The sequence below is a fragment of the Merops nubicus genome, unplaced genomic scaffold (assembly GCF_000691845.1).
Source record: "Merops nubicus isolate BGI_N331 unplaced genomic scaffold, ASM69184v1 scaffold4172, whole genome shotgun sequence".
Lineage (NCBI taxonomy): Eukaryota > Metazoa > Chordata > Aves > Coraciiformes > Meropidae > Merops > Merops nubicus.
Window position 1 is genome coordinate 25,247 of NW_008594117.1, and position 13,688 is coordinate 38,934.

The 13,688-nt window shown below is 45.4% G+C and overlaps 1 protein-coding gene across 1 annotated transcript in view; it reads left to right on the top strand.

Annotated features, from left to right (window-relative positions):
* AMOT (angiomotin) overlaps window positions 1–13,688 on the top strand; it is a 31,970-nt gene that overhangs the window by 11,652 nt on the left and 6,630 nt on the right. The window contains exons 5-7 of the mRNA XM_008935627.1: window positions 595–687; window positions 3,185–3,330; window positions 13,490–13,639. Of these exons, the coding sequence (XP_008933875.1) occupies window positions 595–687; window positions 3,185–3,330; window positions 13,490–13,639 (389 nt within the window). The remainder of the gene's footprint in view (window positions 1–594; window positions 688–3,184; window positions 3,331–13,489; window positions 13,640–13,688) is intronic.

Below are 13,688 nucleotides of genomic sequence, written 5' to 3' on the forward strand. Positions count from 1 at the left end.
TTTGCATCCAAGAAGTAAGGTCATACAGCGCCCAGGGCTATCGAGGAGGACAGTACTGAAAGGTCTGCCTTAAATAATCTTATTCATAATAAACCAGCATCATTTCATTCCTATTTTCATAGACTGATAGAAATTTGTAACGGCCTGCAGCAGCAGAACCATTCAGCTGTCCTTAGGGTTTATACTTCTCCCTAAAGTCAGGTAATTGGACAACAGTGATTTCATCTTCTAGGTATTAAGAACTAGTGGAGAACTGTAAGGGAATCTTTTAATTGCATGGTGAGATTTGAGTGGAAAAAATAAGGTGTCGTAACATTTGTAAATACTGAAAAAATAAACATCTTATAATTGTTTAAAGTAATTTCTTGGGGACTTTATTTAACCTGTTTTGTCTCATGGAAAATAATTACTCTTGGGCATAGTTAGAAACATTTCAAGAGTGAGTGCTGGCTTCTGATAGGCATTTTACTTTTGGCTGCATAGAATTAGGAAATCCATTCCCTTAGCTTGCATTAAAAATGTCCTGAGCAAATGTAGCTTAATGCTTGAAAGTTTGTAATTATTTAGTGTTTCTTTTGTTGAAAAATTTTGCAGAACGTATGGAGACAGCCAACAAGCAGCTTGCAGAGAAGGAATTTGAGGGGTCTGAGGACAATCGGAAAACCATCTCTCAACTCTTTGCACAAAGTGAGTTACAGAATCATTATGGGTCAGTAGTCATGCTCCTGTCAGCCTGGGGAGGACTGCTAACTGTGCACTTAGGGTTAAGCCCATAAAGCAAACAGGTTAGTGTTTACCCCATTGTGCACGGGATATTTTGTCCACCTATTTTGTCCCCTGAAAGCTTTGGAATTAAACCTTTCCAGACTGACAGGAGTCCTGGCATGAGTTAAGGCCAGTGGGACTGGACCATGGTAGGACTCCTGTCTCCTCTTTAATTTGCCACTGCCCTATCCAGTTCAGCAAAACTAAAGGGGCTGAACACTGCCTGCAGTGTGCTGGCCTGGGTGAGGGTCATGAATTCTGTCCACATCAATGGATTTATCACAAGGCAAACCAAAATGATGGATGCCAAATGCTGCTTTTCCTTTGTACTTAAATGTCTTGAGGCCGACGGCAGCGAGCCAACTTTTCCCTCATCCCACAGTGTACTCCACCCTTCTCACAATGCTCACTTTTCTCCCATTGTTACACAGAAAGGTAATGCAATAAAATTGCAAAATAGAGATTTTCTGTGGTGTAAGACACACTGCTTCTACTCTGACAAATGCTGGTAGCCCTCTCTTGTGCTGTCTTTAGCTTACTCCTTGTGGCTTACCTTGCAAGCAGCTGGCTCTCAGGGTATGAAATCAAAACTGCTGGTGTTAGTGGAAAGTCTGTGAGTTTAGTGAAACTAAAAGTTGGGTGGACTTTGAGGTTCCTAGGTTGACCCCGAGAGGTGGGAGGGTCAAAGCTGGGAGGCCTCACACTCCATTTCTCCTTTTGGATGAACGTGGAAACCACCATGCTACATTTCATGGGTCCCAGCAGTTCTAGGGCTGCTGGAGACACTTGTCAAGTGAAGCACTACTCGTCTGAGGAAAGGTCTGGAACAAAACCTCCAAAAGCCCCACTGCCAGCCCTGGCAGATTAACAAAGAGCCTGCTGGCACTGATTGATACCTGCTGGCATAATGCCACTCCGTCTCATCTGTGCCCATTTTCTGCAGTAGTGCTGATGCTGTCAGCAACTCGTTTCCTGGGTGGAGGAGAAATACTGGGATGGGAGAGACCAGGAAAAGAGAAGGCAGGTGGTGACATTAGTCTTTGTCCCCATCTATTGTGTCACAGGCTGGCTCTGGGCTGCAGTCAGGGTTTGCTCTGCAGAGCTCTGGGTGCTGCTGGTGGACAGGTTTGTTTTGCAACCTGTGTGTGGGCTGCGTTGATTCCCTAGCAGAAGGGAATCTTTAGCTACTCTGTGTTGCTAAAGTTTTGCTCCTGGCTCTCTGCTGGCAGAAGAAAAGGAATAATTGTGGTCCTGTAAATATAGTTATGCATACACTTGCACAAACGGGCCTGTGTATTCCATATGCAATCTGTCTTAACACCCAGGATCTAGTTCCTGTTTTTCAGGCCTTCCACTCCTTGTCCTCATTCCTTTGTCGTGGGATATTGGTTTCTGGAATGCAGTTTCTCTGGTGCCATCAGTGCTGGGTGTAGATCACTCCAGGGAGTATTCTGTGGTTATGTATCCAGCAAGCGTGTTAATGTTATCTTTGTAGCTGGTTGGCTTGAGCTGGGGATGCCAACATGTACAGAGGACATCAGCTCTGTGTTGTGGCTTTGCTTCACAACCCTGTGTGATAAAGTCTCCAGCCTTATTTTATCCTATTTATTTTTTTTTATGAAGGCAGTTCCCCTGTTCCTGAAACACACAGCATAGCTGCTTCTGCTGGCTCCAGTTCTTTCTGGAGAGAAAAGGACTGGCTGCTGTCCTTGGGGTGGCTTTAAAGCATCAGACATGAATGCTCAGTGGTGGGCAAAAGGCTTTCTTGAGCTGCAGGTCTTCTTTGAGCAGTGGTGGAACAGATGCACGTGCCTCAGTTCTGACCCAGGGGGTCGGTTTTAAGGGCAGGCTGAGGATCAGCCTCATCACTCACCTCTTTTCTGACCCCTCTGATGGTGCTGCCAGCAAAGTGCCACAACTGGGTGCTACTTTGAGAAGGAGGACAGCTGCCCCAGGCAGACAGCCTTCCTTTCTCTGGGGTCAGCGTGCAGCAGAGGAGCACAAGTTCTTCAGGCACAGAAGTCTGCCATCTTCTCTCCCCAGCCTGGGATATTAAAATCACCCAGCTTGTTTTCCACCCTGGAAAGCTCAGAGGTAAAGAGGTGCCAAGTTTCACTAACCATCTGCATAATCAGAGCAAATTACCTAACTGTACTGAGTGATGCACCTTCTCTTCCTTCTCACTAGCACTGTGGCACATTGTGACTTGAAGGTACCATGCTTGTTTTTCAGGGTTACAAGTCCTTCTCTTCCTTGAAAGCCCTGTACTCTTTTTTTTCCCCCCCGAGCACTAGATTTGCATTCTCTTTCTTATGAGAAGTTCCAGTACAATATTTCCTTCACCTCTGGAGTGAAAGACTCCTGAAAGTTGGGTGGAGACAAGTGCTGTCCCTTGATATCTCTCCCTTTGTTTGAACAGACAAGGAAACCCAGAGGGAGAAAGAGAAACTGGAAATAGAACTGGCTGCTGCACGCTCCACCAACGAGGACCAGCGGCGACACATCGAGATCCGAGACCAGGCCTTGAACAATGCTCAGGCCAAGGTGGTGAAACTGGAGGAGGAGGTAAGGGTGCTGGGAGAGAGACAGGAGGGTGGCTTGCATTCCAGTAAAAGTGACTGTGGGAACGAGTTTGTCTTGTGCAAATTGTAAGGAAATCTGCTTTCTTCAAAGCTGTTTATATCAGCTTGGCTTTGTGTTGGTTAGCTAAACCACTGAACTGTGCACAGATAAGCCACAAATCTGTATTTCCTTGGAAGTACTTTTGTCTAAGCAGCCATGTTTTGTTTTCTTTTTGTTTCAACTGATAAAAGTGGGCTGGAACTGAAATCCCAGCCCTGGCAAGCTTCTGAACTTGGCAGAAATTCAGATCTGGATGGACTTTTAACTAATACCAAGTGAATGCAGCTTGTCCCCTTGCCAGGTGTTCCACTAACACCAGGTTGTCGTGCTGCACAGTGCAGATCACCGTGTGTGCCCAGCATTCCTAATAAGCTGGGCATGACCTTGTTTGTTTTCTCTCCCCTTCCTCCCAAGAGGGGATAAGGCATTTGAGCTGCTTAGCTGGGCAGCTTTCACAGCACTTTCTTTTGTCCCTGCCACTCACACGTAGCTCTCACCTCGCTGCCCTTCTGCGTCACGGTGTCCGTCCCCTTCCCTCCCGCCCACTCCTTTCCTCTCAAGGGCTCCGTTTCCCCCTCCCAGCCTCTGCTTCCTTTACTCCTACTCTTCCTCCACGGAGAGCCTCTGGAGGAAGTCTCCTGACCAAGCACGCTTCCTCCACCACAGATTTGTTCCCTCCTCCTTCAGTTCTGCCATCAGCTGAGCGCTGTGCCTATGTCCACCTGCATCTTGCTGTCTCCAGAGACATTCCTCAAACCCTTCCCTTGTCTGCTTCTACTTCTCTCTCTGTTCAGGACCTCACTGTGCCAAGAGAGGAAGAATGATCAAATACAAAGTGCACATCCTCCTATCTTGTCTTGCCTGCCTTCCTCCTTTCCCAGGTACAGATGTAGCTGCCTTCCTAATTTTAGCCTGCTCTCCTCTAAGCTTTGTATTTGCCTCAGTAGCCCTTCCCCTGAACCCTCCTGTGTTTCTTTCCTTAATTTTTACCCCTTGCAATACCCTTTCTTTAATGTCTGGCTTCATGGAAGCCCTCCCTCAGCCTCTCCCCTCCCAGATTCCTCTGCTCATTCAGGATGTTGTTGCCATTATACCTTACTAGCCTTCTTCCCCAGCGCTCCACCTCACTTTCCTTTCCCCACCACATCAAATTCAGGCAGTTCCTCTGCTTTCCAGGCCCCTCGTGATTCACCCAGCCCTTTTCCCCGTGTTGCTGAGAGGTTGTCTCCTACCTTGTCCTTCTCAATTTCCAACCCACCCCATCTTCCCCACCCCAAACAAGCATTTCTGTGCTTTCTCCCAGACTGTGCTCACCTTCACTGCTAACACTGGCAAGGCTGCTCTGAAGGCTCCCTTGCTGTGATGCTCACAACATGGTTGGCAGGGGCTAGGCCAAGCCTGCTGCCAGACTGTCTACTTGCCTGCCTTACATGTGTTTTTCCAGCTCTTGTTCCCAGTCCTGATGAGCTTTGAGGGCAGGGAGCTTCTGTTCCTACAGCACAAAGCATCACCAGGCTGTGGCCCACCAGTGGGGAGCTGGGTTCTGTGCAGTACAAATTATAATAAACAAAAGAACAGTCAGAGGAATATCACTGGCCACATTCAGCCTTGCACACATTTGACTAGCCAGATGATTTCACTAAAATTGCAGCATCTCCTGGCAGGGCTGATTTGCACCTTTTTTGCTCAGGGGGACAGGGAGCATTAGGTTATAGGCCAATTTAAATGTGACATGATCCTCTTTGGCTCTAAAACTCTTGTGTCATTTGATCCTGCATTGTATTGGAGCTCTTTGGCTTGCATTCAGATTTCAGCACCTTATTAGACTGAAAGGCTGATGTGTAACTTTAAGTACACGGGACATCCTTGTGGCTTCCCTGGAGCTCTTCACATGCTTGGAGGCTGTGATCAGCCAGGCCAGCACACTCAGCACTTGGCTGGGTTCAGCCTCAGTGTAGGCACTAATACTGGCTCCTTCACAGGAAAGTGGAAGCCTTTAGGGGTAAGAGTAATTGTACATTTTCTTCTCAAAAGACCTCTCTCATTTTACTCAGCGAGTTGGCTTTGGTGTTGCTGTGAAGTATTTCTGCCTAGGTAGAAGAGTAAAATAGGGAAGGAACTCTGAGCTAGGTTGCTTAAACCCCACAGATGTGCTGGTATGGAGTGACATGCCCTGTGTGAGGGCTTGTGGTCGTTTGCATCCAACCTTTGCTCCAGTCCCACGGAGCGCAGGAAGTGCCACCCTTCCTGTTGGAGATAAATTTGGAAGTGTCTCAGCGAGGGAGCAGGAATTAACTCTGCCTTTTCCTAGAGGTGAGGGGAAACAGAAGGGGTAAAGAGTCACTTCTGCAGGTTTCCCAGATGGCTTTTTAATGAAATACTTAGGATTATGCAGCATTTGTTGCCTCGTTAGTGTGAAGTTGTGGGAACCTCTCAAATCCCCGAGCTGTGTGGTGACGCTGCGGAAGACGGCCAAGCACACTGCTCAGGGGACTGTAAATGTCAGCCTGAGTTAGTGACTTCCAGCGACCAAGATATATGAACAATTTGTCAATTATTTCTCTTGCTCCTGCCAGCTTAATCTGAGTTACTAGTCCCTGTAATTGCCAGGAATTTCCAAACTGGTCCTGCAGAAGAGGGTGGAGTTTCTTACACTCCAGCTTGGCAGCCGCTCTGGCGCAGGCCCTGGGGGTGTGTGTGCATATTTCAGTTGTTGCATCCTGTAATGTAAGTTTTCAGCTTTTTTTTTCTCTCTCCCCTTCCGTTTTGACTTCCTATGAAGCAGAGTGAACCTGCCTTACATTCATCAGATCCTTTATAAAAAGAATATTTCCGTTCTGATGAAGGCTGTTAGCCATCTATCATTCTAGCCAAATTTAAATGTTGCATTGGAATTGGAACTTCCAGATTATTTTTTTTCAATCCTTTGCCTGAATTTCCAGTTTGTAACTACTCATCTGTAAAATGTAGATTCTTGTCTACTCCTGTGGAGCTCTGAGAGCTTTTATATGTCCTGGATTTTAGCATCCAAGTTAGAGGGGAGGGAGGGGGAAAGGGATGCTAAATATGATGGAGAAAAGAATGAACTTAGAGATACCAAAGTACAGTGTGAAGCAGTTGGAAGCAAAAGTAGAAGCCATTTGTAGAATGCTTCCTCTGGGCTGTTAGCAGGGGTCAAATGACTTCAAATTTAGAACAAACTGCCATTAAAGTCTTAGGTAGTGTGAAGTCTATTTCTGTGAAGTGCCAAAAAGGATGAGTGATTGTGAGTATTTAAAACAAACTTAAAGATGTCTACAAGCAGGCTTACTAAGTATGTATACAGTTTATGTGCAATACTAAAACTTTACTACTTCTTTGCATACTCAGTTATTAATCCCTATTTTAATTTCCCCATTTTCATTCTTCCCTTTAGTGGATGTTACACAGTTATGTTTAAGTCAGCAGCTTAAATTTTCTACTGAAGTATTAGTCTGTGTTTTTTAAAATGAAAAATTCAGATTATTTTCATTACATGCAATAAATTTGAGATAAATTGAATACATTTGGGGTAAAATGCATGTTGGCTTAAAACACATCAGGCCAGAAATGGTTAGTGATAATAATATTTGCAGCAAAAGCAACAAAAAATGATCATTTTGCTATGATGGACCAGCCTCTGGGTAAAGGCTGCCTTATTTTGAGTCCTTACCAGCTGTGTAATATTGCAGGAGGGAGTTTGGTTCCAAATACTTTTATCTAACCACAGCTGCTGGATGTAGAGGGTACAATTGCTATGTTTTTACACTTAAAAAAAGAGTAATTTCCAGACCTTTTATTAAACTTAGTAATTTCTGCCTACCCTGGTATTTCATACCATGGAAGACCACACTTCAAATTAAAAAAAGGTTGTGGGTTTTTTATAGGAGTGTAACTGGTACTTCTTTGCTCCACAACTTTAGAAGCCACTGAGTACCTTGGGCCAATGAATGCCTTAAGGAAACAGCTTAGAAAAATAGTGACTACTGCTAAGAAGATATAAATATCTACTCTTTGCCACCCTCGTGCACACACCTTGCTCTGGAAGGAGAAGCCAGGGATACTCTCTCATGGGTGCAAACTGGGGGCTGTGGGAAGGGAAGAAGTTTAAATGAAATATCTTTTCCACAAGTAGCTTGCATTTAGAAGCTGTAAGGTTCACCCATCAGAAAATTCAGCAGAAAATCAGCCATTCAACGTCAAGCAGATATCAGAGCTAAGCTACTATGTTCATTTCCCACTCAGGAGAGAAACAGCACACTATTTCTGATAACATTGAGGGTTCTGTCTGTGGAAAATGCAGAAACATTCATTTCCAGCTGACATTGATGGTACTTTATATGCTGTGTCTGAGATGCTTTCAGAGCAGAGCTCTGGCTTGTCAGGAAGAGACCCAAAGGAGAGTTTGTGTGCTTGAAGGCTTGTCTGTTATTTTCCAGTCACTCTCTGGGTCTATAAAAAGACACTCCTAGTCTCCACAGCTTTGTCTCACTGAAACCCTTAGACTTTCAGAGCTACACAACTACTCCTTTCAGGACAGAGTTGCTTTTAAAGGGAGCACTTTATGGATGGCTTATCGTTCATGGATGGGTAGGGTGGAGAGAAGACTCCCTCTCTTCCCTGTGACCAGTACCTGCGTGTGTCTCTAATGACCTGCATTCTTATAACAACACAAAACTGGCTTTTTATTGACTGGCTTTTTATTGAATATGAGCTAATGCTCATATTCTGCCTGGTAGTAATTTTCCAGATGTGACTTTGAGAGTTATAACTTATTTTAACACAAACAAACAGGCAGATGACACGGTGACATTCCCATGCAACAAACACTATTCCCTAGCAAGAGGGTGGTGTTGCCAGATTGCTTCAGCACGAGCTCTTGCTGGGGCCAGCAGTGCCTTCTTGGGCCTGGATTCAAACACACTGAAGGTTCAAAGGCATCCTAGAGGAACATATTCCAACTGCAAGAGGGAGAGGTGGCTTAAACGTGCTTGCTGTCTTTATTTTCACTACATTTTTGCCATAGCAGGCAAATTCTTGTGGGGAGACACATTTTCAGCTGCATCTGAATGGATTCAGCTTTAGGATAAACCCAGAATGTAATGAAAACACCCTGAATATATTAAGCAAAAGACTTTGAAGACATCAGAAGTAGTGGGTGGGAGACAAGCAGATGCTGACGAGTGTTACCAGTTTGCTGAAATAGGAGCTGTCCAAGATGAAGAGGCTAATGGCTGGTTTGTCCAAAGGCCTGGGAGAGCTTCTGAATCATTGCTAGCTGTGCAGGAAGTCTTCTCTTCTTCCCCAGAAAAACCCTTTTTCTGAGTAACACATCTGGAAACGATGAATCTCTTCACAAAAGAAGATCCTTCCTTCCACCTCACCTGCTATGTCCAGGACTGAGGCAGCTCCAGTCTGGAGGATGTTACAGCCTCTACCTCCCTTGCTTCCAGGGTCTTGTCAGTGAAAATTCCTCATTCCTGTATGCCCCCACTCCCTGTGCTGTGTGCATGACACCTCCATGCCCTCTTCAGAGCCTTTCTTCTGCAAGGACCTGGGATCCGTGAAGGAGGTTGTGTGGTTTGTTGAAGCCTAAAGCATTCCGTTGTTGTAGGAAGTCTTTTCTCCTCCAAAGAGATTCTGAGGACTAGTCTCAGTTTTCTAGGTTTAGTGTATTTGTTTAGGGTGGTTGATTCATTTTCCATTGCTGGAGGCCCTGCAGTTCAGGGATATCTGTGTAGGCATTTTCAGGCAGTAAATCCTTCTGCCTGACTTGCCAACAGATTGCTCTTCAGGTCAGCCAGGCTCTTCTGAGCAGTGAAGCCTCTGAATCCCAAGCACATCCTGCCTCTCCCAGCTGGCTCTCAACTGCAGAAAGCAATCTTGACAAGGGATAGAGGAAATAAAGACAGAAATACTTGATTCAGAGGCCAGGGAATCTTGCAGGGGTATTCCCTACATCAGTTCACACTTTTGCCTGCTCAGTTTCTGCAGGATCCCAAGCCAGTCCTTGCCTTCCTGATTTTTCTTGTCCTCAGTCTTGTTGCAGAATTCTTGTTTGCAATGGTTTAATTAGAAAATCTTGTTGATGGAATTAAAGCCTGACCTCTGCTCCTCAGTTAGGACATTTTCCAAAGCAGTCAGGGGTTGACCTGGAGAAGATATGGCCATGATGAAAGAGGCAGTCATGCTGAAGTGCTCTGCTGAGCTCCCAGACGTGCACTGAAGTTATTTGAGACCTTCCCATCTTAAAGAGGTGTTATAACAAGATATTATTATGAGGAAAATGCTCTGTGTTTTCAGAGCACCCTTCAAGGCAAAACAGTTACAATACATTACATGAGCCTGAGCTTGCTGCTTAGTTAAATGAAGTGCCATCAAAAGGAAAATGACTATCTTGTCCAATTTATTTAAAATTACACACTGAAGGGCGTGACTGCGTCCCTGTGAAGCTTCAGGAATGAACTCTTATCCAGAGCACGTGCTCAGGGCAGGGCCTGCTGCACAGGGGGGAGTCCCAGCGTCCTGTGATGCCATCTCCCCCATGGTAGATGTTTCTGTGGCCCTTGGCACAGAGCAGCCAGTTTTGGTCCTTTGCTGGAAGAGAGAGGGTGGGGAATCTGTGGCAAATGACCAAGAGCAAGCCTCAGCGTGCTGCTTTTTTTCTTCCTCCCATCACACTTACGTCTGCAGCATCCTGGCAATACTCAGGAATTTGTTTCCAATTCCTGTCTGGGGAAGACAGGATCATACTCTCAATTTATGGTAATGAAATCCTTCTGTGCTTGGAGGAATTATTCTCATTACGTTGAGAAGATGGATCAGGCCAGAAAGACTTAAAAAAAAAAGTAATTAGGTTTCATTGGTACCACTCCTGGAGAATGCTGGATCACAGGAAGGTAAATTGTTCCTCACAAACACAGAGATGGCAGAGCTGGAAGTGAATGACACTGCCAAAATATGCAGTGAGGTGACTGAGTGCAGCGAGTGCATGAGATGGAACAATCTGATATATAAAGGATAGTTGTGTCAAAAGGCACATTAGGAAAGCTGAGTTGTCTGGAGCACCTGCATGCCTTAAAAGCTTGTTGGTTGAACTTCTGTGTTCCAAAAAACTGTAAAGATTTGAGAAATTCCTGAATGAATTCCTTTTTCAGCCATTAAAAAAAAATACACACACACCACCTAAATTTTCTAACATTCCAAATTCTTCCTGATGCTGGAAGATGAAGTGTAATTTGTGAAGGGGGGGGGAAATTGTCTTTATGAAAAGCCACTGAACGAGCTGTGCCTGTATTTGGGTCTGGTGCATGAGTTAGGCATGTGCAGGCAGTGCTGGTAAGTTGGGCAACAGCTGGTGTTGCAACATTTCACCTGCAGGTTTGGCTGAGGGGAGCACTTTCAAAGTGAATATTTCAGTGGAATTTCTGTGTCCTAATTCTTTTTCTGGCTGGGCTCTTGGTATTCTTTGAAAAGAGGCCAAAACACTAATCCACACAAACGCACACTCAGGTTTATTAATTATGAAACTAGTACAATGTCAGAGGCTCCTTCTGCAAGGAGAATTTTACCTGTGTGTTAGAAACCTTCTCAGAAATTTAAATGCCTTGTGGTAGGGGAGAAGAGTTGAAATGTCCTTCCTTCCTGCCTTAATTTTTTCTACAGAAGAGTGGAGGAAGAGAGCAGATTCTCACAAGGTGGTTTTTCAGCTCGATGCATGATGTTTTGCAGGTTGCTCTCCCTTTCTAGCTTCTGCTGCTAACTCATAGTTTATCATTTTGGGCTAGTTACAGAGCTACTTTGAGTTGCTATTAATCTAAGTTCAAAACTAGCACATTAATCTACTTTATTGGAGCCTGAGAAAGCTTAAATTAAGCACTGTGATCTGGGATAAAAAGATCTATTAAGTGTAACATTTTTATTGATTTTCTGCAGAGCAGCAGTGGAATATTAAGTTGTATTAAAATATTCTTGTCCCTCCCATTCCAAATAAGCTTGAAATCTTGAGCAACCAAAGAATAAAAATACCTTCTTACTGTACATGCTCTGGTGGGAAGGCCTTTGGCTGGATTACTCACTATTTATTGTAACTTTTATTATAAAATACTTCTTTGGGGAAAATCCTCTAGGGCAGCAACATTCATGCTGTGAGATTAGATGCCTGCTGACTTTGAGAAGAGAAGAAAAGGATACCATGTCTGGGATTAATAGTGCTTGGAGACTTTTTTCTCTCTGCTATTCACATTGAAGTCTCTGGATTGCCTCAAGGAACAGGACTATGAACAGGGAAAATGTTGAGGAAACACATGATAAGACCTTTGCAGAAGGAAGGTGCGATGTAAGAGCGGCTCATGTTGTTCAGATCAAAGTCCAGCAAGCCTGGGATCCTGCCTCTGCTGAAACTTAAGCTGGTTCCTGGGGAACACTGTCAGAAAGGGGCCAAAAAACAGTGATACTTTCCCAGAATACTTTCAGCTTCCAAGAAGGAATTTCTGAGCCAAAAGTGGTGTCTTTTGTCTTTAATATCCCTCAGTGGACTTTTCTTCCATGAAGCTGTAGAGCAGCTCTTTGCACTCACATAAGGGACTCTGTGTTTTACATTTTGGTGAGTCTCTAGAATTTGGCTCTGACTGGTGGGAAAAGTTGCCTTCTTCCTGCTATTTTTGTATTTCAGGGTTTATGACAAAGGTAAAAGAGCAGTAGCCTGGATTTACTGCAGAAAGCAGCTAACTGTGTTGGTTAGTCTTTTCCTTAACAGAAAATTGTGTCTGTAGGTGTGCAGTGTTCTATATATCTTAGACTAAAGCTGGGCCCTGCGTCTGTTTTATTCTTTTTAATAGTTTGGTTTGGTTTGGTTTTGTTCTGCCTGACTGGTGGATTAACCTTGCTAAAAACAGTTATTTGGGGTCTCAGCGTGGTCGTTTCCATTGCTTGTCACGAGGCAGGATAGCAGCTTGGTTTGCAGGGTGAATGATGGAGGAGGATGGATGGGCAGGGGCAGGGAGTGGAGCAGGACCTCTCCAGTCACACTGGGCCAAAATGACTGAGGTGAACATCCAGACTGCTAGAATGAACCTGGCTGCAGTGTGGAGGGAGCACAGGCCATGTCTACTGTGTGCTTTGAGTCTGTTCAGTATTTTGTTGTTATGGGACTGGAATAGGATCTTGGAAATTTTAATTCATCTTCTGCTTAACCTCATAAGAACACTGCCAGCAATGGTCAGTATTGCACTGGAAAGTGTTCCCAACTTGTGGACCAGCTCTAAATGCTGTCTTTGCTATGGTGCCCTTCATAACGTGTGTCAAGTCACTTAAACACTTCCTACTATGACCCCAGATGCCCCTTCCAGCCCCTTGCTGCTCTCAGTCATTTGCAAGGGATAATTACCTCAGTTTCCCCAGCATTGCCATGGGGTCGCTGAGGACAAAAAGAACAAATATACCTGTCAGGAGGGCAGGGGTGGGAAAGACCTGTACAGTCCTGAGTGTGGAGTCCAGAGTAGGTGCCCAAAGAACCCTGACAGCAGTCACAGAATCATGGAATGACTTGAGTTGAGAGGGACCTTTAGAGGTCATCTGGTCCAACCCCCTGCAGGGAGCAGGGACATCCCCAGCTAGAGCAGGCTGCTCAGAGCCCCGGCCAACCTCACCTGGGATGGTGCCAGGGATGGGGCAGTGACCACCTCTCTGGGCAGCCTGGGCCAGGGGCTCACCACACTCACTGTCAAACATTTCTTCCTTCTCACCAGTCTAAATCTGCTTTTAGTTTAAAACCATCATCCCTTGTCTTGTTGCAACAGGCCCTGTTAAAAAGTCTGTCCTCAGCCCCCTTTAAGTTTGGAAAGGCTGTAATAAAATCTTCCTGGAACCTTCTCTACTCCAGGCTGAGCCACCCCAACTCCCTCAGCCTGTCCTCACAGTGGAGATGCTCCAGCTCTCTGATCACTTCTGTGGCCTCCTCTGGACCTGCTCCAACAGATCACTCGGCCACGCGTTTCTGTGCTCTGCAATGCGTGCAAAGCCAGAAGCTCCCTCACTTGTTCACCTTATTTAACTTCTGTTGCCTTTTCTTCCTTTGTTTCAGCTCAAAAAGAAGCAGGTGTATGTTGAGAAGGTGGAGAAGATGCAGCAGGCCCTGGTCCAGCTGCAGGCAGCCTGTGAGAAGCGGGAGCAGCTGGAGCACAGGCTGCGGACCCGGCTGGAGAGGGAACTGGAATCCCTGCGGATGCAGCAGGTACCCACTCCTGGTTTCTGGCAGGATTGGGCACTCTTCCCTTCCCCCC